The 23,637-nt window shown below is 56.7% G+C and overlaps 1 protein-coding gene across 21 annotated transcripts in view; it reads left to right on the top strand.

Moving 5' to 3' along the window:
- Positions 1 to 23,637, top strand: part of TBX3 (T-box transcription factor 3) — a 273,513-nt gene that overhangs the window by 243,633 nt on the left and 6,243 nt on the right. For 20 of the 21 annotated variants that reach the window (XM_083804575.1, XM_083804571.1, XM_083804580.1 and 17 more), the window contains 3 exons: positions 17,939 to 18,383; positions 20,246 to 20,513; positions 21,823 to 21,969. In XM_083804575.1, coding sequence (XP_083660701.1) covers positions 17,989 to 18,383; positions 20,246 to 20,513; positions 21,823 to 21,969 — 810 coding nt within the window. In that variant the 5' untranslated portion in view covers positions 17,939 to 17,988. Of the gene's footprint in view, positions 1 to 16,967; positions 17,327 to 17,938; positions 18,384 to 20,245; positions 20,514 to 21,822; positions 21,970 to 23,637 lie in introns of those variants that run through there. The other variant, XM_083804579.1, reaches the window with a different exon arrangement.

The raw sequence follows: 23,637 nt of genomic DNA, 5'->3' as shown, positions 1-23,637 counted from the left end.
TAGCTTCCCCTCCTTCTATAGGGGAAGCTACAGGACCCCTGGCAGCTCGCTCACTCTGCGGAAAGCTCTTTGAGAAGTGCCACTCAGAAGCTTCCTGCATCAAGGAAGATGTCAGCGCGAGATGATAAATGGCGAGGTGCCGGCGTTATTGCTCAGGGCCCATTAAAAAGGAGACACCTTTGAATTTGCAGAGTAATAACAGGCACGGGGTATGGGTTATTGGTCTTCTTTTTTCAGCAGAGAGATGATAAATGTTCCTGCGGAAAGAAGTGCCACACCCCCTCAAGCATGGCACCCTTCCCTCTCCCATCAAAATTCCTGGGTCAAAGGAAGGGATTTGATTTCACTGCTAGCACTCAGCCACGAGAAGTATGCGCTAGGTGTGAAAGCCACCTGCTCGCAGCGCAAACCTGGCAGGGGAAACGTGCAAAGAACACGGGCTGCAAGGCAGCCGGGCTGTCACTCATCCTCCCGGGAGCTTAGGAGTGATGTGTGTGCTTGGAGGTATGTGTGCAAGGCACGCCATGCTTCTGGGAAAGCTGTCACTCGCGGTGACAGTACAAACAACTTCTTTCACCCTTTCTTTAAGAAAAAGAAAAATCAAGAGTTGCTTCGCTGCAGAAAAAAAAGGAAACAAAAACTTGCAGGTTAAATATTTTGTGCCCAGCTACTTGCAAGGGGCTGCGCACGGCCCTTGGAAATCCCACTGCTGATGACTTTGCTCGACGCTAATCTCCACATCTTTTGATCTTTGTCCACTTAGGGCTTGCCCCGAAGTCTGGATAAATTAATGGGAGCCTTTCACTCTCTCCATGGGTATTAGCTTAGGGACTTAATAATTGATTTTTTAGCTTTGTTGACTGTGCCTGTATCATGGACTCCAAGTACAACATGAAAGTTTAATGAAATATTAAAATGGGATATTTGTTGACAAGAGTGACCCTGTGTGTCACTCAAGAAAAACTGCACATCCGGAAGTGTCTTCTGGATGTCCCTCACTTCTTCTCAGCCATGTGCTCCATCTTCAGGACTTCTTTGGCTGGACGAACTATCTGATTGTGGCAGGTCTTGGGTAGGCCTATAAAACGTCTGAGGTTTCTGAGCACACCCTTTTCCGCGCCGGGAAATTATGTCTAGGCAGAGCACATCCAGACTTCCCAGACACAGCCATTGAATATATGCAGATAGGCTGCGTCTCAGCAAGAGGCAGCGAGCCCAGCACTTGTGGGATGCCTTGGATGTGCTGTGTGTGTGCTCTGCAGAGGGGGAGCAGCAGGATGAAGGGCATATAATGTGTCTGGGACCCGGCGTGCACGTCCAGCCCAGGGCCGCGGGGCAGAGCAGGCGTTCCCATCTGGGAAACCTGCAGTGGAAAAAAAAATGAGTCTCCACCAGGAGGTAACCAAATGCAGGCTTTGGTAAATGGAGGTGAGAAGTGGGTTGTCCTGCTAAGGGTCTCTCACCGAGCAAAGCCTGCTGTCAGCAACCTCCCCCGGTACAAAGTGCAGCACCTCCAGCGATCCCAGCACCGGGGGGGGAAGGGGTTTGGCCGAGAGGCAGGATGCAGACCACGTAAAGCAAAGACAGGAAAGGAGGAGAGCGTGAGCTTGGCTTTGTGGCATGTCCGAGATCACCAAACACACACCTCATGCGTGCGTTGCCTCAAATTCTGGCCAGCGGTGGCTGTGTTAGCTCCTCCATGGAGACATGGGTGCGCTGCAGTGTCCAGCCCTGGCTGGTTGCGCATCTGGGCTGTCACCCCATCAGTGGCTGGAAAAGCCACAACTCAAAATAGCATTTTATTCTGCCCTCTTTTCCCCACTCCAACCCCAAAGAACACCTTTGCCTCTTCCCTGAAAGGCATTTACTCCTCAGGGTAGTCACATGCAAACTGCTGAGCCAAAGCATTCGTGCTGCAGAGAATAAACCAGCCGCGTCCCTGCCCTGCTGCTCCCCCTGCCCTGTTATCTGGGCACGGACTCCTGCCTCTGTTTTGCTCGTGGTGCCTAGCCTGCAAAAACCGCATCCAAAAAACATAATGGAAAAACAAAAATTGCCCCCAAACCATTTTCGTAAAGTTTTCAGAGGGTATTCTTGGCCCGGTTGCTTCCTGCAATGTCTTTATTGGCAGAGTCCTCCCAAAAGGGAGTGCAGCAGGGAGTCACCCCTGTTCCTTCCATATTACAAAAGATTTAACCCCATCCCCTTCCTCCGTGCCCCCTCTTGATGTCTTTGTCCATTTTCTTCATGGGACAGTGTATCTGTGGGAGAGATTACCCCCTGATGCCTATGCAATAGTGGCGTGTATCGTAGGTGAAGTGGTGAGCTGTTAACTCTCCGTGTGTCCTGGAGACATCTTGCTGAAGTTGCGCACCTATTTTTCTGGCCAGAGAACCGAAACTCAGCTATTAAGAGAAAGCAAGCTGTGAAATCTGTCTGCAGGCATCTGAAGAAGCTGTAAGAGATTTTCAGAAGTGCCGAACCCTTAGATGTTCCCAAAGATTTTAGAGGAATCTCGAGTGCTTGCCTCTGGCCATAACCCCAGCCCAGAGCTTAGGGCTGTCGCCGTGAGCAGAGGGACCTGTTTGCAAATCCCCACGCTTGCCTCATTTGGGTCAGGTTTTCTGTACTTTCCTAGCCCCCGGGGAGGCGAGTCCTCCTGTGAAGCATTCCCGGTCTTTTCTGTTGAAATTGTTTGACTCTGTGTCATTGGGAAATCATCGGTGGAATGAGCCCTGCAAGAGGCATGGGGAGATGAGAAACCTTCTCAGGGTTTTTATGTGAGAAGGGGCAACTTTGGCTCAGTTTTGTGGTGCAGGGGAGGGGTTGCTGCTGGAGATGCAGCATGTGGCCCCTATCAAACTGGGGGTGAAGATGCTTAGAGCAGCTCAGGACTTGGTGCTTGTCCTGTGCGTGGCATCCTGTGTCTTGTGCAGCCCATCCCTGAGCACCGCGGTGCCTGGCTGCTCTGCCATGGAGAACGTGGTGCCTGATGTGGGCACGGTGGTGTCCGTCGGGATAGCTCAGCTCTGTGCCGCTTCCTCACCTTTGGGTTTGGCTCTTTGGATATAACTTAAGGCACCTGAGCTGCAAGAGAGCACACAAAGCTCCTGCTCGGACTTGGAATGAGGTCAGATGATGAGATGTCGAGCTGCGGCACTTGCCCTCAAGATGTTTTTGGGTTAGGGGCTATCAAAATTCCTTCCACCCCTCTCTAAAGAGGGGACGGGACCCTCAGCAACGTCCCCGTTGCCCTTAGCCTGGATGGCTGCAGCCAGCCCTTCGTCTGGGAGTGATGACTGCGGGGCTGAGTGGTCCTGGCTCCACCAGACGCCCCACTTGAGAGCTGCCTTTGAGGAGGGTTTTCAGCAGGCACCGGGAGGTGGCAACAGGCCCTTGGTGGGGAGGTGGGGAATGCAGCCTTTGCCCTCTCCAAGGATGAAGATGGCAGCAGGGTCCGGCCAGATTCCAGAGGCATCTGGACAGCCTCTGTCATCGAGGTGGGAGCGCTGCGGGGAGGACATAAGGAGGGTTATCTCCTCTCTGCCTTCTTGGCTGGGAGGGGACAGCTGAGAATTAGGGGAGGCTGTGGTATGGTGGCCGCAGGGCGCGAGCCCCCGGCACGACCAAGGAGCAGGTGCCGAGAAGGGGTCGGCTGTGGTGGAGCAATGTCTCTGCGCCACGTGTCATGCCATAAAAAGAAGGGGAAAGGGAGGAAGAAGTGGGAAAAGAATAGAAAAAACAGAAGAAACAACAAAAAAGCAGAGCGAACCTGCTGGCTTTGCCAGACTAGGCGGCACCAGTGGTCATTTCTGGAGGCTGTAGGGGTTGTCGCAGTAAGCTGTAAGGACAGGTGTAAATCCGTCCTCTCCTTCCACGTCCTTCTCCTGCCAGCGTCTTCTCACCTGCAGGGCTCCCGTTTATTGCAGAGAGCAAGCAAATAAACCCAGCCGGGGCATGAAAAGGGTCCCCTTCTCAGCCTTCCCCTCCTGATTGGGGTTTTCTCATCCAACCTGAAAGCAGCCTCCCCTCTCCCCCCACAGCTGTTAGAGCAAAGTGAATAAGGGCTCTCACAGCTCTGCCCCAAATCCACTTGTTGCAGGCCGATTCCGAGCTGTCGCTCCCAGCACAGGGGGGCTGCGGGGCTCTCTGAGATGGGGAGCATCTGGGAAACGACCCCAAAGTGGCCTTTGGGGGGATGCGACCCCTGGGGGTCTGCAGGTCCCAGCTCCTTCTCCCCTTCCCCTGGCTGGTCGTGCTGGGGATTTTTTGTCTTCAAACCCAGAGCGAGGCTTTTCTCTCCCTTTCTAAGAAGCCATCCTCGGCATCGGGCTCGCCATGGTTTTCATTAAGGAGGGGATGGTGTGTTTCCCATCAAGAACGACTTTAATCTTGACTGAGCTCTGAAAGCTAAAGGGTTGCAGTTTTCTTCGGCCACCTTTGATTATTACTTCTCCCGGTTCCCAACTCGATATTATAGATCCCCCCTCCCGGCTGAAGTCCTTAATGGCCCGGTCCATCCCCGCTCCCCCAAGTACCCGTTCTGTGGATGTAGCAAACTCTAATTAATTATAACTTATCTCATGACTTGTCAGCATCACATGTTTGATCCTGTTTAGAAACCATATTCCCAGGGGACGGAAAGGCTCGGGAGTGGGTTGATGCTACTCAACAGTGATTTAATGGACGCATTAATGCCGAGACAGATAACTGTGTAGCCATGTTAAGTAATACATCAAGAATCTTTCTAGAGAGGCAACTTTACAGGTCATTGCAGAACTGCTAACTGATATTAACCCGCTTTGCATTGTGCTGCGCGTACGGGCGCTGGGAGTTCACACACTTCCCATTGTGTCGCCTTGTTGGTTTTTTTTTCCTTTTTCTTTTTTTTTTTTTTCCCCGAGCAGCCTCTTCCCATTCCCCCCCTGGAAGCGCCGGAGATATTAGACGCCTAATGACAATGTTTCACACGCGGGGGTGGGGTGAGGAGGACAACGGGCTTGTTGTTAGCGGGGTTGATTTTAAGCACCCGCAATTACCGGCCCGGAGGAGGCTGCTGCCCGGCCGGGTGTCACCGGGTGGCTCTGTCCCCCCCCCGGGGAGCGGGGCTGGGACGGGGCGGGGATGCTGCGGGCTGCTCGGGGATGCTCCCGCTGGGCAGAGCCGCCCGGCCGCTAACGGGGCTTTTTGCCTTTCGGCTCCCCCAAACTCACACGGGCAGGGGGTGTCCCGGGGGCTGGAGAATTACTCAAGGAATTATTCTATGCTAACAGCGTTTCCCCCGTAAGAATCCCCTCCTGCTCCCGGCCGCCTCGCTCCTTCCCGTCTCCTTTTCCCTTCTCTCCCCATCCTGCCTTTAGGGCGGAGGGAAGGGAGGGTGCCTGGGAATTCACCTTGCTAAGAGCTCAGGGAAAATCCCTCCCCGCAGCGAGGGGGACAGCTCGCCAGCCCCCCACCCCCCCCCCCCAGAGGGTCCCGCTGCTACCGGGGCTGCGGGCACGGGGCGACCGAGGAGCAGCAGCCGGGCTGTGGGGCCGGGGCCGCCCTACAGCCGCTTTGGGGAAGGGGAGAGCCAGGGGAGGGAGCGTGGAGCCCAGCCCTTGATGGAGAAGGAGGGTCCGGGGGGGGGGGGTCCTGCCCTCCCAGCGCGGTTTTGGGTTGGAGGAGGGAGGGAAAGGTGCTTCGCTTCGCCCAGGTTGCAGGGGGCTGGTTGTGTGCCACCGCTGATTAAACGCTCTCCCCGAAAGATGCTGTCCGACATGAGATAATGAGGCTCCGTGACCGGCCCCAGGTTCCCTTTAAGTTTTCCCAGGGACCCGAGCTGTCGCCAGTTCACAAAACGACAGTGTAAGGCAGCACCACGCTACTCACATCCAATTTACGGCGCACAAAAGCTGATCCCCAAATCCCCACTAACAAACCGGGACCCGCAGACAATTCCGATAATGTTTAGTTTTTATTCATTTCTCGACTAATTAACTGGAATCCCACCTACTCCACCCCCCCCCTCGCCCCCCCTCCTTGACAGTGCCCAATTAATCCGCAATGTATGTCAAAGGTCTGGGACCCACTGTAAACTGCTGAACCTTTGCAAAGATTTGCGTGGCCCTATATTGATCTGATTAGGACCGGGGTGCTTTTTCCTCGTTGGTGCTGCGCGCAGAAGAAAAGCGTGGCTTTTCTTTTCCCTCCTTTTTTTTTTTTTTTTTAAAAAAAAAAAGGCTTCGCCTTCCCGCTCTCTAATAGGATTTCTGCAAGTCGCCTTCAAGCCTCCCTCGGCGTTGGGAAAAAAAAAAAAAAAAAAAAAGCCTCGCTTTCTTTATTATTTATTTTTTATTTTTTATTAGGGGCTGCAAAGGGAACCGAGCGAAATGAAGCGATCTGCGAGGCGGGCGGGGAGCGCGCCTCGGAGGGGATTTGGGAGCAAATCTGGATTCGCTGGGAAATGTCCCGTGCTGAAAAATAAGCAGGGCAGGAGGAGGGTTCAGCTTTTTGGGGGCCGCCGGGCCGGGGAGGGCGAGGAGCGATCGCTGCCGGCCGGGGCTGGCTCCGGCTCCGCACCGCCGGCGCTGGGGTCGGGCAGCTCGTTTCTAATCTTCGGAGGGAGCGAATATAAAAGAGGAATTTATTAGCTTTCAGGCCATCAGAGGAATAAACATTGATTTTATTGACCTAATTATGGGCCAAATGACTCCTTCCATCGATCACGTAAAATACTTCATTTGGACAAAAACAGGCGCGGGCGCCCGGAGGCGGGGAGAGCGGGTGGATGTGCTGCAAAAGAGGGGAAAAAAAAAAAAAAAAAAGAGCAAAAAAAGCAAAAGCTCGAAAATGTATGGCGAGGTTTTAATGCAGTTAACGTGCTCGTCGCGCTGGAGCGCAAGCCCTGTCTCCCAGACGTTACAGTGCGGATGTTTTGCAAACTAAAGCTTTTATGTCGAATTCCAATCCGGCCAGTCAATTTGGCTAAAATAGCATTAAACAAATGGACAGCGGTTTATTTATATTCCCCCCACTGTATTTTATAGACAGACAAGAATTACTTGAAATGTATTTTACAAGCACAAGACAACACGTCGTTTCAGACCGAAAGCAGCGATTTTTTTTTTTTTCTCGTAATTAGTGTAGACTCAACACTAATAAAGAAGCAAACAGGCTCTTTTCTCTGCTCCAGCCCGGCTACTGTCCTTAGCGCTTGTCTTCGGGGGGGGGATTGCGGATTTCTGACCGGGGGAAATTGCACCTGAGGGCACCTGTCTGGGGCAAAGGGGGCCCCGGCTGCTGCTTTTCTGCTCCTGCCGGGCCGGGCAGCGATTTGTTCCTTTTCTCCTTGCTGGCAGCACGACCCGGCTTGGGATTTTTGGGCTTGGGAACTACAAGGGGGCTGCTCCCTGCGTTTCGTGGGAGGGGGGGCGATGCGGGACGATACACGCTTTTGGCAGGGTGTTTGTTCCCTTCTTATGTCCCCTGAAATATCAGAGCTCGCACACCTACAGCGCACGGGGTGGGTGCTTTTAGCCTAGCTGCTTCGCAAGGCTCGGTCTTTCCACTCTCTACCCTCTGCTCCGCGTTTCCCTGCTTTCACCGCATTATTCCTCGGCGAGCTTCGAAGTTTAGGTCTTCCTCCTCCCTCTCCGTGGGAAAAAAAATAAATAAATAAAAAATTAAAATACCCCCACACACACCGGTGCCGGTTCTGCCGCCCGGGGGAGGCGGAGGTGCTGCTGCCCGGCGGGACGCGCTCTGCCTCCATCCCCCGGCTCCTGCCCCGGGGGTGCCGTGAGTCTGTGCCCCCATCCCCGGCCGGTCCCGCAGGTGAGCTCCGCTCCCGCAGGTGGCTGCGGGCGGCGGCGGCGCCATCCGGTGGCCGCAGCCCCGAGCAGCGCCCCCCGGGCCCGGCGGGGGCACCGGCGGCGAAAGACCCCCGGCATGGGGAGGCCGCCCCCCGGCCGAGGAGCTGGGGCTTTATGCAGGCCATCTGCGAGGGGAGGCAAACTAAATGACAACGCTTTTTACACCGCTTCCTACTTAGCTTTTCTTTTCATGTGGCTGCGCTGGAGTTTCCGATGCTTTGTACCGCTCCGAACTTATTGGGATGTTTGTGCGTGTAATGCTCTGCCCGCTGCAGCTCTTGGGACGGGCTTTTCTCGTGTTTTCTTTCCCTTTTTCCCCCCTCTTCCTCGTCCCAGCTCGCGCACGCAGCCTCCCAATCCGCTCTGCTCGGGGAAGGACCGGCAGGATCCGTCCTGGCGCTGCCTGCACGGATCCTGCTCCGGGGCAGGGGCAAACGGCTCCGCAAGCGGCCGGCAAAAGCCGCGACTTGGCTTGGCAGAAGGTGAGCTCCCTGCCCCGTGCACCCACTTGGTGGCTCTTAGACCCCCCCCTCCGACTGCCATCCCGTCGCTTTCCTGTCCCCACTGAGCAGAGTTTTCCCCTGACCCGGGATCCGGGCGGTCGCCCTAATGGTATTATTAAAAGAAAACGTGGTTTGAGCGCACGCGAAGGCTTGCCCCGTTATTTAACCCGTAACCTCAGCAGCCCCGTGCGCGCAGCGCGCCCACCCTCACCAACGAGGCGAGGGGTGCTTGGAGGGGCTCCCCCGGCCCCCGAGGTGATTTGGGAGCCGGTGAGCCGGGCAGCCCGTCCCCGGCTGCATGTACAATCCCAGATCCCCCCGAATTTGGTACCAAAGCTGTCAGAAAGCGCCGCTCCCAGCCGGGAGCGCGTTACCTAGGAGCTCGGAAGCGATGCCCGCTCTCCCCGGGGGGTTTTCTCCTTGCCCCGTGTCACCGGAATAATTTTCCTCCGCCGCTCCCCGAGCCCGCAGCATTTGAGTTTTCCTCTAAGTCCATGCCATTAAGGAAGCGGCTGCAGCAACAGGTGAGCGGAGGAGGGGGGCGCTTCGGGGGTAGGGGGCTGCCGGCGGCCCCCGGGGGGGGCTGCAGGCACCGAGGCGCCTGGGCGGGCATCAACCGCGGCAGCTCCGCGGCGCCGGGGCAGGGGCAGGGGCGAGCGGGACCCCGGCCGGCGGCTGCCGGGGGCGAGCAAAAAGCCCCTTCCCCTCTCCTCCCAGCGAGGGCAAGGAGCCGCTCCGGGAAGCGGAGCGAGAGCTGCCCAAATATTGTTTACACCTGCGCCGCGGAGCCCGGCTGCGCCCCGCTCCGCTCGGCTTTAATTGGAAATCTTTTCCGTATGCCCCAACTCCCGGCTCATCTGGGTTTAATAAATGTGCACAACACCCCTGCTGCTCCGGAGGAGCGCTCTGCCCGCGTTTCTGAAGCCCAGCAGAGGAGTAATGAGGGCAGGAGCAAGAGTGGCCTGCGCCTTGGTTTGGGTCCAGAGGGAAGGGGCGGGGGGGTGTGATGGGGAGAGAGAAACCCGGCCGTGGAGCGGTGCCCTAAAATGTTCTCGTGTGGACACACACACGCACACACGCGTGTAAAAAAGCCAGGAGCAAGTGCAAGATCGAAAGCAGAGCCTGTCTTTTTCTGCAGGCACGTGTGCCATTAAAAGCAAATAATTCAAAGTAGTTCCAAACTGTAAAAGCACAGGATCCTTCCTCCTCTGTTACTTTTTTTTTTTTCTTTTTTTTTTTTTTTGTGGGGGGGTTCAGATCCCGTCTCCCCTTCTCGGCTGGCCCCGAAGGACCGGTTTTTTCACTTTTCCCATGTGCGCGCATTTGCGCTTTCCGGAAATCAAGCTAAAGTTTGTTCAAAAATACTAAACTAAACTAAAACGGCGCTGCTGCAAAACCTCCCACGCCCTAGAGTCGGAGAAGAGCCCTTTTGCGAAAAAGAAAAAAAAAAAAATGTTCCCAGCTTCTCCTGCTCCCCACGGAAACCATCTCGGGGGGGTTTTGCTGGGCCGTGCGTCTATGGGGATGGGGAGAAATGCGCTTCACTCTGCCGGTGCCTCGACGTGCCGGAGGAAAAAGGGCTGTCAGCAGGGCTACCCGGAGCCCCGAGGGCAGCGAAATGCTGCGGGTGGTGCTGGCGGACCCCCTCCAGCCCCACCGGGCGGCTCAGCTCCCGGGGTCTCGTCCCCTTTCGACAGGGAGAGCTGGAAAGCGGAGGGAAGGAGGAGAGAGATGCTCCCCGTCCAGCATCTCCTTGTGGGGTGCCGCGGGGGCGCAGCCCACCGCTCCCCCCTCCCGCCCGTCGGGTGTCACCTTCAGGCTGGCCGCTGTGGCCACATTTTACAGAGAATTTTCTCCCCCACCGAGGAGTTTCCCGGGGCCGAGGGGGAACTTTGCGCTCCTTTTTGCAGCCCCCCTACGACCGCGGGGAGGGTGAAGCCCTTCTCTCGCCCTGCGCTGGGGCTGCGGGCAGATGCCGGGGGTCAAACATTGCAGGGGAGGAAAAATCCGTTCCCAGGCACCCCAAAAACCTCCTAACTGGGGCATGAAAAAGCGAAGCTCTTCCCTTCTCCCCCAGCAATCGGCAGCTTCTTTTGATTTTTATTTAATTATTAGCATTTCATTCTCTACTCTGGGAACACTTTGGGCTATAACAGGAGAGGGGAAAAAGCGTAATGAAACCGCTGGGCACAAGGTCACCCCGAGGGTCCCCTGCTCCGGGTCTGTCCCGCAGCCGACGAGCTGGGACCCTCGTGGGGGGCTTAAGGGGGGGTCTCTTCCAGCCGGCCGCTGCACCTGAGCCGTGCCTAGCTTCCCGGGCCGCCGCCGGAGCGCCTCCACTGCAAGAGTGCGGCGCGATCATCTGCCTTTGGGGGCTCTGAAGCTCTGTGGCCGCTTGCTGCGGGGGTGGCAGCGAGCCGGAGGGCTCGTCTTGCATAGCTGGGGGGGTTTCAGAGGAAATGGGGGGGTGAGCTCTTGCAGGAAAGCAGAGGGAGCGCTTGTCGGGGAGCCCCGACGGCTGCAGCGCCGGGACGCCGCATCCGTGCAGCGCGGGGGCTGCCGCGAGGGAATCGGGGACAGAAGAAGAAAAACGGAAAGCAACAGGGGCTGGAAGTGGGGTTCGATAACAGGGGAAAACAGGAGAAGGCAAACGAGGAGCGGAGAGAAGGGGGGAGGCAGCGGGACCCCCGCCGGGAGCCGGGCCGGGCCGGGTGGGTTGGCTTGGGGACGGCAGGAGCCGGGCTTTGGGGACAAACGTGGCGCTCAGACGGGACCTGGCCGGTGCCTCCTCGTCCCTTTCATTTATCTCCTGCCCGGGGGGGGCCGTGCGGGGGTTATATCTCTCCCTAATTGAAACCTAGTAAGGCAAATAGTAATGGATACCAGGCTCCGATTGAGAATACGTGTCCGCGGCTCCATGATGAGTGTTAGTTCAGCAGACTTTAAGAAGCCAATTCTTCTTCCCTGTCATTTCTCTATTGACAGTAGCCCCGATTAGATTTACCATGTCCTTTTGCAACAGCTGGGTCCCCCCCTCCTCCCTTTTCTCCCCCGGGCTGAGGTATCAATCGATCGCCGGGTGACTTCGTGGCATCTTGAGGAAAATGGGAGCAAAGTGTGTCAGCGCCGGGGCCAGAGGCTCCCGGCTCCCCCCCGCCCCGGCTCTGCCACAGCCCGGCGCCTGCCGGGGGCCCGGGGGTGCCGCCTGCCCGCCCCCAGGCTGGGGGACTCGGGGCAGACCCCTAGGGAGGTGGGGGGAAAAAGCTGCTGGGCTGGGCTGGGCTGGGCTGCCGAGGAACACGGCTGATGGTCAAAGCAGATAAAATGGGTTTCTTTCGCCCGGTGCCTCGTTCTGCTGGAGGCGGGGGGGGGGGACAACGCCGCATCTGGAGGGCTCCTGCGGGCCGGCTGGTCCCTCCTCTGTCTTGTTGTTGTGGTGTGTGTGTGTTTAAATAATTGAATAAACGTAGCCACTCGTTCCCGCTCGCTCTCTCGCACGCAGACACACACACGCACAAAGACAGCATTGAAAAGATAGATCTGTTTGACTATAGGAAACGACAATTAGCTCCACTTCCTGAGCGGCAAACTGTACGTATACGCCTGGCTATTTAAAAAAAAAAAAAAAGAAATCCTTATCCAAATAGCGAACTCTATTTACAATTTCAGCCCAGCCAGCGGTGGTGGAAGCAGAAGGATCGGGGTGGGGAGCGAGGGGAGAGCGGGGCTCTCATTGCGCCTCTGCTGGAAACCCACTGGTGAAAGGAGTGAGGCCGGGGGGGGGGGGGAGGGCTGCCTGGTGTTGTGTGTGTTGGTGATGCTTCAAGGAGAGGATGGAGATAGTGGGGCCAAAGTGCTCCAAAAGGCCAAGGGGGACGTGGTGATCCTGTGTCCTGGCCCCAAAGGGCCTGGCTGGGGAGTGGGGAGCTGTGGGATGGCACCTGGGGGGCTCACCTGGGGGCTCGCTTGTTCTGTCTCCCGTCTGTGGCCATGCAGCTGGGACTGGAGACAGTCAGGGTGGGATGGGGTATAGGGGAAAAGGGGGCTCGCCACAGGGCTGGAGCTTTGAGCAATTGTGGGACCTACAGGAGCCAGGCCCCAGAGGCTCAGCAGCCCCACCAGCAGCCTTTCCCGTAGAGACACATCCCAGGGAAGGCTGGAGGATGAGAAACCTTCCCCTGACACAGCTTTCACTCTTTTTTTTTTTTTTCATTTCCCGGTGTCCCGATGAGGCATGTGTAAAGCCTGTAAAGCCATCCCCCAGCTCCCCCCAGCCCTGCAAGCCCCAGGAGCCTGATCCCCCCCCCTCCCTGCCTCTATTTCAGTGCCCAGACACAGGCACAGCCCGGGTGATTGTGGTGGGACACAGTGGGGCCCAGCCTGGTCAGAGAGAGACGTGTTGCTGTTTTTTTTTTTTTCCTGCTTTCTATTTCTAATCCCTCACCGTGCTCTTTTGGACCCGGGCAGGTTACTTTGCAAAGTTTTTCAGGCCGGGCTTTCCGCAAAATTCAGCCAGCAGTTAGAGGAAGAGCTGTGGCGCAGGGAAGGCCAAGAGCTGTTGCAGTGCTCCCCCCTCCCCGTTCCCCCGCAGCAGTTTATGTAGTCCAAGTATATAGACTCGCTCCCTCAGGGACCCACTTCATTATGCCTGCGGCCTGCAGTGCCACTCCGGGATGGAGCTGTGTCAACACCGGCCCCCATTTTCCGACACCTTTTGCTGGGATGGGGAAGGGCCTACGAAAGGGGGGGGGGGGAGAGTTTCCCTCGGAATAAGCGTGTAATCGCCACTCGCCAGCCACCCCCCGCGCTCGAGAGCGTATTTACTGCAAACCTGCCAAAGTAAACGAGCCCCAGTGCATTTTATTTCGGATAAACACAGCTCAGCCACGGCGGCGTGTCGCCTTCCCAGGGCTGGAGACGGAGCGGAGGCTGCGGCACGGGGGGGTGGGAGGGGGAGAAGGGAGGGAGGAGGTGGGTGAATCCTGCAGGGTGCGGGGCGGCAGGGAGGCAGGGTGCTTGGGACGTGCGGTGGGATAAGGGGAGGCCAAGATTAGGGTGTGAGTCCCCCACAACGTGGTGTCAGGGCAGCATTGCTCACCGCACAGCAGGGCCTGTCGCCGTCCGGTGCCAGCACAGGGGCTGTGCAGGGTTAGGGTTAGGGTTAGGTTTTGGTGCTGGACTAGGGATTTGTGGTGTACCCCAGCTCCCAAATTCCATCCCCCCCCCCCCCCCTCAGTCTCACCCACCCCCGCAGCCTCCCGGTGCACACGCACACGGGCCTTGCAGCACGCACAACAGCCCTCCACGCACGCACGCACGCCTCGGAGCTGTTCCCGCAGGCTTGGGAGAGGACGTGTGGGCTCGGAAGCCTTTCTTTTCCTCTTGCCTTCTTCCTCCAGCTGGCTCTTCAGGCCACCGGGAGAGAGCGAGAGCCTCTCTCCTCCCACACCTCGAGCACACACGCGCGGGGCAGGCTCGCTGCATGCCCCGCTCTCTCGCGCAAACGCTCAAAGTTGCTTAGGAGGGCGAAATCTGAGCAAGCGGGGCTCTCCCAGCCGCTCGGCAGCCAGACCCAGGGCCCGGCCAGCTCTGCTTTCCCTCCGGCCTGGGTTGAACCGGGGAAAAAAAGCAGTAAGGAGCCGGCAAAGGAGGCAGCCGGGAGCGGAGGCTGGCGGGGGCCTCCCCCCCGGGCCGGCCTTTGGCTCTTTGCGCTCCGAGATTAGAGAGCCAAAGGCCTGGCCGCTCTCCGGGGAGACAGCGGGGACCTTTCATGCCTCTTTGAAGAGCCAAGATAGTGTCGGCCTTGGTGCAGCCCGGCCGGGAGGCGCGGGGGGAGCCGGCTATCTCCGCGTGCTATCACCCGGCCTCCCCCCGCGTCCAGCCCCATTCCCACCTCCACCGGGCTCCCGGCCCTTCGCCATCGGCCGCTCTGATCTCCTCTTCTTTCTTTTTTCTTTTCCTTTTTTTTTTTCTTACCCTCTTTCTTCCCCTTTGCTATTCATTTCTGCGGGCCTCCTTATTTATTTATTTCTGCGCCTCGCTTATTTATTTATTTCTGGCGAAGAGGCGGCTAACAAGTAGCTGGAAGCACTGGCCAATATTTAACTAAGATGGCTGGCCATCAGGTCCCTTTTGTTTGCTTGCAAATTAATCATCCAGCGCGCAGTCGGCGCCAGGGTAGATTTATCACACACAGGAGGGGGAATGAGGCGGCCGAAGGGAGACAAAGACTGTTCGCACCTTCCCGCTTTTGATCTTAGATTAGTGCAGCCTCCCTTCATAATACGAGTCTCCAGGGGGCTTCGTCGGGGAGGTCACTCGGAACTGGCGGAAGTTTGCACGCCATTAGCCAGACGCTGAAATTGGGAATCATAAGCGGCAAACAATTTTATTTATTTATTTATTTTTTTCCCTCCGAGGCCGCCGCGCGGGTGGGTGCGGAGCAAGCGGCGCAAGGTGCGGGGCGAGCACGGAGGGCAGCGACGGCTCCGGCCTCCGCCGCGGCCCCGGGGGTGCGCACCGGGCCGGCGGGCGCAGGGCGCGGGGCGAGGCGGTGCTGGCAGCGGCTGCGCTTCTCCTGCCAGAGACGGGGAGACCCTCCTGCTCCCCGCGACGGCCCGAAGGCCCGGCTGGGGAGAATCGCCGCGATGTTCTCCGAGCCGCCCGGCCTTCGCTGTGGGCTCCGTTACGGGGAAGGTGTAACGGCTGGAGGCAGGAGCCGGAGTCTCGGTTGGGAGCAAGGGGGGCTGGAGGAGCTCGGTCCCTTCGATGAGAGCTCGCCGAGCGCTGCGCGGGCAGCCAGGCTCCTGGTTTCTTGAAACACATCAGTCCCACCCCCCCGCCCTTGTCTTTTTTTTTTCTTTTTCCCCCCCGTTTTCTTTGAATGCATTACTCCCGCTTCCTTTCCTCCCTCCTCCTCTTTTCTCCATCCACCCCCACCCCCGACCAAAGGGGAGATATTTTGGTGAATGCAAAGCGATCCTAGACGCTGGTTACTACAGGGACTTCACCAAGCTGGCGCCAAGCGCTCTTAGCCATGTGCGTCAAAAATGCAATGCTAGAAGAGCTAATCACTTTAGAGGTTCCGCTCCCATCTGCGCGCCGTCAGCGCCGAGCCCCCGCGGCCCCGCTCCGCCGCTCCCCTCCCGGAGGATTCTCTGCCCCTCGTTAAAGAAAGAAGGGGGGAGCCCCCAGGGCCCCCCCCCCAACCCCGGCTGGGGGGGTGATTCGGTGCCGGGACATCCCGTCCGACCCACGCGTGCCCTGCGCGCCCCCTGCGCCACGGACCCCCCCCTCCCCCACGCGCACACCCACGCCGCAAACGCGCACCCACGGACACGCAGCAGCTTTCTGGGGGGGGGGTGTGGATAGGAAGGGAGGGGGGGCACAATCTGACACTCACAACCCCCATCTCGCTGCCCTGCGCTGTCACCCCCCCCCAGGAACATGTCTCAAAAAAAAAAAAAAAAAACTTCCCAGGCGCATCCTGGCCCGGAGCTTCCCTCTCCGTGGGGCCGGGCGGGGACCCACGCGTGATGGTTTTCCCGCAGGGAAGCGGCTCCCAGCGGGCCGGGGCCAGGAGGGGGCCGGGGCCGGGCCCCCCCCCGTCGGGCCGGGCGCAGGGAAAGCCGCACTTCCCGTCTCCTCCCCGCACACCTCATGGAAGAGGAGGGGTGTGGGAGCGTAACCCTCTCGGCGCCGGTGGCAGCCGAGCTGCCGCACTCCTCCCCACCGCCACGGAAAGGGAAAAAATAATTAAAAAATGAAATTAAAAATAAAAAACTCGTGGTTTTCTTTTTACCGCCTCACCCCGCAGCCTTTACGGGCAGCGGAGCCGGGGCTGAGCGGAGCCGAGCGGCCCCTGCCCGGCTGCAGCCGCCCACGACAACAACAGCGGGCTTTGGGGAGAGCGAAGTGCCCGAGCCCAGCCCCGGGGGTGCTTTCCGTGTCAGAAAAAAAAAAAAGCAACTTTTTTTCCAATTATTTATTTCGGGGGGGCACCGCTGAGCGGCGGCGGGAGGGCACGAGGGGTGCGGACAGGTTCCCTTCAATCCCCCCCCCCCCAAATCCTCTCTCCACGGGTGCTGGCAGAGCTTCGGTGGGGGCACCCGAGGCCGGACCCCCCCCCCCCCCCCCTTCCCCGATGTGCCCCCCACCCCTCCTCTCCCTTTTCCTCCCGCTCGCCGCAGCGGTGGAAGCTCCTACCGGGGGGGCCGCCGAGCGGCGGTGCCCAGCGCGCCGGGGCCGGCCGGGGGGGGGGCGGGGGGGGGGGGGCGAGGCGGCCCCGAGCACCCCCCCTAGAGGCGGCTCCCGGCTCGCCCGCTCCCCTCCCCTCCGTGCTCATGTTGACATATTCACACGGCACGGAGTACTAGTGATGCTTTGCTGCAGCGTTACAGTTTCCGACACCTTCTTTTTATAACTCGGCTCTGTCCCCCTTCCACTCGACCTGTCAAAACCACGCCTATGGAGCCACACAATTGGTCCGAAAGCGTCAAAGAGCCAATCAAGGAGGCTCCAGCTCCCTTGTAACCCACAACACATCCATACAATCTGGTGCACGCAGAGCACAGACTCACAGGGAATTCTCAGAGCTGAGAGGCTCCTTCTCTCTCTCTCCCTCTCTCTCTCTCTCTCTCTCTCCCCCCCTTTCTCTTTCTCTCTTTCTCCCCCCCTCCTTTCTCCTTCTTTCTCTCTCTTTCCCTCTCTCTTTCTCCCTCTCTCCTTTGCTGGAGCGGAGACAAGAGTATAATTCTTCCCGATTTTTTTTTTTTAAAGAGAAAGGGAAAAAAAAAAAAAAGGCGGAGGAGGGTGAAAGAAAGAAGAGATCCTGATGGAAATCAGGGCACTCTGACCAGCTCCTGCTCGGAGAGGGGGGAAGGCGAGGCGGAAACGAGATTTTCCTCCAAGTTTTTGCTGCTGCCGCTGCCTGAAGGTTGCCGAGGAGCCGTCCTCGGTCGCCGAGGGGGGGTGGGTTTGTTTGCTTCTTTCTGCTCTCCCTCCCTTGCCAGCCTCTGCTCTGCAGCCTGACCGTACGGAGGAAAGGTGGAGGGGTGGGGGGGAGGGGGGGGGCAAAGCCAGCCACCCAAAAAGAAAAGCCAGCTTGGAGCCGTCACCCTCCGCAACGAAAGAAGAGAGGGGGGACTGAGAGCACGAGAAAAAAGAAGAAGAAGAAAAAAAAGGATCTCGGCTTGTCCAGCCCTTCTGCGGCAACGGGAGCAGCCTGCGAGCCCGGTGGATTTTTTTTTTCCCCTTCTTCGGCGTTTCTTTTCGAGCGCAAGGACTTCCACTCAGGAAAAAAAAACAAAACAAAAAACAAAACAAAACAAAAAAACTCGCAGAGACAGAACAAAAAAAGAGCACGACTAATAATGAACAATCCTGTTAATCCGCTGTCCCGAGGGCTGGGGATGTGCCCCGGCTCGGGAAGTTGTAGGCTGTAGAAGTTCTGCCTCTCCCCATGTACTGTGCTGTCTAGAGCTTGTTTCCCCCACCCTATTTTTTTTTTATTTTTATTTTTTTGGTGCTTTATCGCTGTTATTGTTATTATCTTAATTTTTCTTCTTCATGATGTGCTGTTAGAACCCACTCCAGGACTACTCCAGCAGTAGGAAGACCGAGGAGTGGAGTGGATGAATATACCGATGAGAGATCCAGTAATCCCTGGGACAAGCATGGCTTATCATCCTTTTTTACCTCACCGGGCACCGGACTTTGCCATGAGCGCTGTGCTGGGACATCAGCCTCCCTTCTTCCCCGCTCTGGCTTTGCCTCCCAACGGGGCGGCCGCCCTCTCCCTGCCGGGGGCTCTGGCTAAACCCATCATGGATCAGTTAGTGGGGGCCGCAGAGACTGGGATCCCCTTTTCTTCCCTGGGCCACCAGGCAGCAGCCCATCTGAGGCCTTTAAAAACTCTGGAGCCAGAAGAAGAGGTGGAAGACGACCCCAAAGTGCATCTGGAGGCCAAAGAGCTTTGGGAACAATTCCATAAAAGAGGCACGGAGATGGTGATCACCAAATCAGGAAGGTAGGTCCGAGTCAGGGGGTTCATGCTGTGTTTTTTCTCTCTCCCCCACCCCTCGGTCTCTGCACCCCAGCAGCCTGCTCCAGAGCAAGGCTCTTTCTCCGGTGCTGCCTCCGTGGAGCTCGGTTCCTCTGAAATTAGGAAAAGTTGCAGGCAGCTGAGGTGCTCAGCCTGTCTCTGGGCACCACGCTGCAGGGAAAGGCTGAACTGCTGAACCACACGACCCAGCCCCCGGTCAGCGGGTGCGTGTGCAGGGGGCGAGGGGGGCTCTTCATGGTTCAGCAGCTTAATACTTTCTGGTAGCAGAAGGAAAATAATTTGGGGCTGGAAAAGGCGCCGGCCTGATCACAGCCTAACTGCTTGGAGTTTTTCTTCCTGAAGACAGAGAGAGGGGGAATATAGCAAAAATTATATATATATATTTGCAGTGGCATATCTCTGCGGGTGAGGTGGTAGCTGCAGGAGGGCTGAGATATTCAGTTTATCAGTTGCTTCGCTTGTGCCTCTGTCTCTGCGGCGATACAGGCATGCATTTGTGCTGACTAATTACATGTGGAAATGCACAAAAAGCTGACAAAAACAGCCGGCGCTCCCGCACGGGCTGCAGAGGGGCTGCTTGAGCTGCAGGGAAAGGTTTTGCAGCTCCTGCAGGAGCGTGCTGTGTGTCTCTGTATTTATATAACCTTCACGTGTGAATGAATGAACATACACGGCGCGTACACGCTCTGCATTTCTGCATTTTATAGGTTTACACGTCTGAAACCCCTCTCTATATTCGCTACTAATTGACATCTGTGCTCTTTTACAACTCTACCTATTGATGTGATGACACGTAGCGAGAAAACCCTTCGCACTCGGCTGTTTTTCTAACGCGCAACCCCTAGAAAGGTAGCAAACAATTCGCGTGTAATTTGCCAGAATTACTCGAGGAAGCCACTCCTGAAAAGTCTTCCTAGGTCGCCCTTAGCAGCCCTGCAGGAGCTTCGCCTCCTCGCAGTGCACCACTTGCAGGGTACAGGCTCAGGGAAAAAAAATATACTAACATCAGCAGGGGGGAAAAAAATCCCCCGGCCCATTTTATTGCCTTTTCTAAGTTTTCTCTGTTAATTGTGGTCAAAAGTTTTGCGCGAAAAGCCTCGGCGAGTGCTAGGTGCTCTTACATGTTGCAAAGTCATGTGTTTCCTTTTAAGTTGCGATTGCTGAATGCCAACCACTCGATATAATAAACAGCAAATTTGTGGTATCCTGTTGCAGTTTCGAGCTGGACTTAGGAGCAGAGGGGAGCGTGCTTTGCAGAGAGCCCTCTGCACAAATATCAGGCTCTGGGACCTTGCAGCCTTGTGGGAGCCACGGCAGCTCCCTCACCGTGGGGTTTTCTCCTCCTTTGTTGATTAAAAAAAAAAAAAAATCCCCCCTCCGCTCTTTATAGATGGAGCAGGTTATGGAAGCAAGGAGTATTTTTAATCGGAGAGTGTTATTTTCCTATTTCTTTGTTCAGCAGGCAAAATAATAAGAATAATAAGAGATCTGAGAGACCCAAATTAGGCTTTGCTGTTTAGGAATGGAAGAGGGTAGGTGCCTGCTGACTTCTAGGGAATACGCCCCGCTCCCCTCCGCCTCTTATCCGAGGGACGATTTTTTTCCTGGAACTTTTAAAGCGTTTGAAAAATCTTTTCGCTGGGGGCGGGGGGAAAACCTTCATGTTGTGTGTATGGGGGGGGGGGAGTTTTCTGCTTCTGAGCGAGCTCTTGGTAGATGTGCTACCAAGCTCCAGGAGCTTACTTAAACGCTGTAATTATTATTTTTTTTTTTCTTTTTTCATCTTGTCTTTTCTATACCTCCCCTCTCCCCTTCTCTGCCCGTAGGAGAATGTTTCCTCCATTTAAAGTGAGATGCACTGGACTGGATAAAAAGGCCAAGTACATTTTATTGATGGATATTGTGGCGGCTGATGATTGTAGGTACAAATTCCATAATTCCCGGTGGATGGTAGCCGGCAAAGCTGACCCTGAAATGCCAAAGAGAATGTACATCCACCCGGACAGCCCGGCCACCGGAGAACAATGGATGTCCAAAGTCGTCACCTTTCACAAGCTGAAGCTCACTAACAATATCTCTGACAAGCACGGATTTGTGAGTGCCTTTTCCCCCTTCTTTAGCCCCTCTTCCCTCCGCTGCCCGTGTCGCAGGGGCTCCCCGGGCCCTGTCCCCAGCCCTGTCCCCGCAGCGCAGCCGCCCGGCCCGGAGCTTTCCCAGGCGTTTGAACTCGGGCGGAATAAATGGGTGGAAAATGAGGAATAAATAGCCCTCTCCACGCTCGCGGCTGACGTGCGTGTGTCCGGTTTCTAATATTCCTTGATATTTTTTTTCTCTTGCCGAGGTCAGGATTAAACAATCGAGTTTATTCTGTAACCTTTCCAAAGCCCAATCCGTGCCATTCAGTATTAATCTGAGAGGTATATTTCCAGCGTAGTGCAACTCGATATTTCTCGGAGCTGTGTTGACTTTATAAATATATGTATATATAATATTTTTTTAATAAAGACGGTCACACTTTTTAGGCATAGGAAAACGATATGCATGTGTGTAGAAAGGGCTTAAAGGCCCAAGTACGCAAACATTTAAATATATATTAATCTGGATAATGTAAAGCAAGCCGGAGTGAAAATAAACAGGAACCAAAATCAGAGGTCAAGTTGCCCATTCATGTCTATCCACTCCTTTACATTTACTGGGTGTGCAGAGATAAAACGCTGCCCCTAAGAGTGAAATCAAACAAACGTGCTGATAAGTGCTCTGGCGATCCTTGCCGTTTCTTTCTGTTCCTGGGAAAGCCTCTGTCTCGGAGCCGGGGGTGCTGGTGGTGGCCGCGGTCGGGGGATCTCTAATGTGCTGAAGATTGCATTTGCTGCCTGTGATTTGATTAGACGATACATTTTTGCCTCTCGCAGAAGGCCTTAAGTGGATTGGGGCGAGCAATTAGACCTAGCCAAGGCTCTCGTGTTGTTGTTGCTATTGTAGCTGCTGCTCCTTTTTTTTTTTTTTTTTTTTTTCATATAGCGATTATTTTATTTCATTTCATTTCACGTTAAAATCACGAGACATTTCGTCCGGAGCCCGGACGAGCTTCCCTTCCCTCCCCCCCCCCGGCTCTCCGCTCATAGGGAAATCACTGCAGGGCTTTCCCCAGTCCCCGCAGAGCCGCCGGGCGGCCGGTCTCCCCCCGCCGAGCTGGAGCTGTCAGTGCTTTTTGCTGGATGCTGGAGGCGGCTGCGTGGTGCCCGGAGAGATGCTCTCGGCGGGGAGGAGGCAGCAAAGGGGAGGCGAGCAGGGGGAGAGGAGTGGAGGCTGGAGGGAGGGGGGGAGAAAATCGAGGCGGGGGTGCTGCCCGCTCTGACCGTGTCGTTCCCCCCCCTCCTCGCCCTCTGCTGCCCCGCTCCAGACCATCCTAAACTCCATGCACAAGTACCAACCCCGGTTCCACATCGTCAGAGCGAACGATATCCTCAAGCTGCCCTACAGCACGTTCAGGACCTACGTTTTCCCGGAGACTGAATTCATCGCAGTGACCGCATACCAGAATGATAAGGTAAGGAGATTAAGAAAGGATTTGTTTTACGTGTTTTGGCTTTTAAGAGAGCTTTTACTCAGCAGTGTTCCCTTCAAAATCACGAAGCCCATCCCGCTCCTCTCCCCCCCTGCCCCGGTTCCCCCCAAGCCCCTGGGTGGGGGGGCCGGGGGCTCTGCTAACGCCGTGCTCCAGCCGCCCCCGGGCAGGGCATGGAGCTGGGGGGGGTCGAGGGTCGCGGGGGGGATCGGGGGGCTTCTTTCGGGAAGAAAAGGGGGCAGGATGGGGTGGGGATCGCTGCTTTCAGTGTGGATTTAATCTAAGACGCATCAGAAAAAGAATCGGATCCGTGTGTCGAAAGACAGAGGGGGGGAGAGCAGCGTGGCTGGAGATTTTGTAATTCTTCCTGGCCTTTGTGCTGTTTTAGCTCCTTTAACAGCAATTGGCAATAAGGCTGGAGCGCACGTCTGGTTCCTATTATTATTATATTATGATTTTTTTTTCGTATCCTGCAGTGTTTTATTATTTTTTGTGGTGCAGAAATATGCTCTGATCAGAGAGGGGTATCTCGCTTGAATTTAGCTGCAAGGTCTAAAAGAGCCAGTGTGAGAAAGTTTGCAGCGCTGCAGACGCTGCGTTCCCATTTCTGCGGGTTTATTGTCGCTCACAACGAAGGTGGTATATTTGGGAGACTAGCAAATGGCGAATTTACGATAATTAAGTCAAGTGGAAGGAAGCGAAAGAGCCAAGACGGGCCTTTTATTTTTCTGCCTATAAATTTGAACTTTGTGTGCGTGTGCGCCAAGGGCAGGGGCTCTGGATGCGCAGCGCCCGGCCGCGGCAGCCTCCTCCGCGGCTCAAAATCAGGGGGCGAGAGGGGGGGCCGAGCCCTGGGCTCCCAAAATCTTGGGACTACAGGGCTCGGGCTGCTTTGCCCCGTGGCCGCGGCCGGCCGTTGGCGAGGAAACGGAAAGCAAAAAGCGCGCCCAGGGAGTTAGACTTTGCTTTGGGATTACCGGCGGGGCTGCGCGCCCCGCTCTGGCCCCGCGGCCGGCCAGAAGGCAGCGTGTTTGTCCCATTGCCATGAAATCGGGCCGAAAGCCGGGACCGCCCTGCCGCTTTCCAGCCGTGCTTTCTCCCCGCTGCCTCCTGCCCCCGCCGAGGGGGGGGCTTGGGGAGGTCCCGGGGGAGCTGCGCCGCCCGGGGACCCAGCGCAGGGCTCAGCCCGCCCGCGGGGGTCCCGCTGCCCCTCTCCAGCCGGGGGTCGAGGTGCTGCGGGCATCCCCGGCCCCACCGCATCCTTTCCGTGGGGAGAACCCCCCCCCTCCGCCCCCCTGTGACTCCCCCTTCCCTTCGCCGGCCGCGGGGGCAGGGAGAAGCGGCCGTTCCCAGCCCCAGCCCGAATCCCGAGGAAAGCCCCGAGCCCACTCCAAAAAACGTAGCCACCCTCCCCTCCCTCCCACCCTCCAAATCAAGTCGCTCCTGGCACCCCCAGCGCCCCAACACACACACACACGCGGGGCATAATGCGATTATATAAAGTATTTTATTATAGCAAGGGGGTGGGCATGATTCCTTTGCGGTTTAATTATGGCATTTAAAGAGTTTAAGTGCGGGCATAACTCGCATGGATCGCATTGCACGGCTAAATTCATTCCGATGCGGTGGCAGCAACACGGGGCTCTTTCA

Source organism: Anser anser (genome assembly GCF_964211835.1).
Source record: "Anser anser genome assembly, chromosome: 18".
Classification (NCBI taxonomy): Eukaryota; Metazoa; Chordata; class Aves; order Anseriformes; family Anatidae; genus Anser; species Anser anser.
The sequence above is the reverse complement of the archived record's forward strand: the minus strand, read 5'-3'. Positions and strand labels throughout refer to the sequence as shown.